A 2,277-nucleotide genomic window follows, 5' to 3' on the forward strand; every position below is an offset into this window, starting at 1 on the left:
CCAAAATGCTGGGGTTACAGGTGTGAGCCACCGGGCCTGGCCGACGGTATATAGTTACTAAGCCCCTACTGTGTGCTGGCCAACCTCTCCACCTTGGGCTGACTGTGTACCCAGCCTAAGTACACACAATATGCCAGGAAACATATGGAAAGCTCATGCCCTGATATTTGTTGAACACTTGCTGCATACGGCTTTTATGGGGGACCCACTGTGTGCCAAAAGCCATTCCCTGCTAAGTGACCGCTTTATGCCTCGCTACATACCCCAGTATCTGCCCAGCTCCCCTGGGGCCCCAAACACGGCCCTCCATGTGGACACTCAGAAGTCAGAGGTGCTGAGGCCGGGCATGGTGGCTCACACCTGTAACCCTAGCACTTTGGAAGGCCAAGGTGGGAGGATCACTTGAGATCAGGAGTTCGAGACCAGCCTGGTCAACATGCCAAAACCCCATCTCTACTAAAAAATACAAAAAATTAGCTGGGCTTGGTGGTGCACACCTGTAGTCCCAGCTACTCCGGAGCCTGAGACAGGAGAATTGCTTGAACCCAGGAGACGGAGGTTGCAGTGAGCCAAGATTGCGCCATTGCCCTTCAGCCTGGGTGACAAAGCAAGACTACGTCTCATAAAAATACAAAAAGAAAAAAAGAGGCCGGGCGCAGTGGCTCACGCCTGTAATCCCAGCACTTTAGGAGGCCGAGGCAGGCAGATCATGAAGTCAAGAGATCAAGACCATGCTAGCCAACATGGTGAAACCCCGTCTCTACTAAAAAAAAAAAAATACAAAAATTAGCTGGGCGTGGTGGCGCGTGCCTGTAGCCCCAGCTACTTGGGAGGCTGAAGCAGGAGAACTGCTTGAACCCGGGAGGCAGAGGTTGCAGTGAGCCAAGATCGCGCCACTGCACTCCAGCCTGGTAAAAAAGAGCAAAACTTGGTCTCAAAAAAAAAAGAAATCAGAGGTGCTGGAACCAGGGCCTGGGGCCTCACTGAGCACTATCTGTGGGCATCCCTGCAGTGTTTTGGGCTGCTGGGCGTGAATGGAGCAGGGAAAACGTCCACGTTTCGCATGGTGACTGGGGACACATTGGCCAGCGGGGGCGAGGCTGTGCTTGCAGGCCACAGGTGAGGGGCACCAGGTAGGGTCGGGGTGGGGCAGGGTTGGCCCTGACGTCCTTGTTGTTCCCCATCCCTCCACCTCCTGTGCGTGGACTGGGCTCATGGCCTCACACCTGCATGGTCTCTGGGATGCGTGCACCCCTACATCCCACACGCGGACCAGGCCCTGAGACACCCCTGTCCCTTACCATAGTGGCCCTGGATGGGTGGGCCCTGAGACCCCTGTGTTAGCCACCAGTATGGTCAGGGACCAGCGAGCTCTCTGAACCCCCTGCATCCCCACCCCAGCGTGGCCCAGGAACCCAGTGCTGCGCGTCTCAGCATGGGCTACTGCCCTCAATCCGATGCCATCTTTGATCTGCTGACGGGCCGTGAGCACCTGGAGCTGTTTGCACGCCTGCGCGGTGTCCCGGAGGCCCAGGTTGCCCAGGTGAGCCCACTCTGCCTCCACTGCTCTCACCTGCCAGGGCCCACCCGACTCAGGCCGTGCCCCTAAAGCCTGGCCCAATCCTGCACACTCTCGCCTTGGCTCCACCCCTGTCCCTGCCCCCTTCCTTCCCTTAGGCCTTTGTCACCCATCCTGGTCCAATAGAGATTTGGCTAGCCCTCCTCTTTGTCCCGCCCCACCAAGTTCCGACATTCTCATTGGTCCACCGACCCTTCCTTCCGCTGCACGTAGCCCCTCTCTTCCTGAGTCTTCCTGCTGTGGCCCTGCCCACTTGCTCCTCTTCCGCCTCACCCCTAGGGCTTCGCACCTTTCTCGCTGGGTTCACCGTCAGCTTCTCACTCTGGCCGTTCCCAGTTTGCAGCCCTTTCACTACCTCTTCTATCTGCTTGGGGGTCCTGGCTTTGCCCTGGCCTGCCCCACCCTCACCCTGTCCCACCCCATGCCCTTTCTGGCCCTGCCCCATACCCCTGCTGGCTCCACCCACACCATGGCCCCGCCGATACACATGTTGCCTTCTCCACACCATGGCCCCACCCCATACTCATGCTGGCTCCACCCACACTATAGCTATATCCCATAGCCATGTGGGCTCCACCCACACCATGGCCCCACCCCATACCGATGCTGGCTCCACCCATTCCATGGCCCAGCTCCATACCCAGCCCAGCTCCACCTACACCATGGCCCCGCCCCATACCCATGCTGGCTCCACCCAT

General features: G+C 58.5%; 1 protein-coding gene across 1 annotated transcript in view; it reads left to right on the plus strand.

Annotated features, from left to right (window-relative positions):
• Window positions 1–2,277, plus strand: part of ABCA7 (ATP-binding cassette, sub-family A (ABC1), member 7) — a 29,686-nt gene that overhangs the window by 25,051 nt on the left and 2,358 nt on the right. The window contains exons 39-40 of the mRNA XM_011964099.1: window positions 1,013–1,119; window positions 1,402–1,543. Coding sequence (XP_011819489.1) covers window positions 1,013–1,119; window positions 1,402–1,543 — 249 coding nt within the window. The remainder of the gene's footprint in view (window positions 1–1,012; window positions 1,120–1,401; window positions 1,544–2,277) is intronic.

Source organism: Colobus angolensis, unplaced genomic scaffold (genome assembly GCF_000951035.1).
Source record: "Colobus angolensis palliatus isolate OR3802 unplaced genomic scaffold, Cang.pa_1.0 Scaffold64, whole genome shotgun sequence".
In the NCBI taxonomy this organism is placed as follows: Eukaryota; Metazoa; Chordata; class Mammalia; order Primates; family Cercopithecidae; genus Colobus; species Colobus angolensis.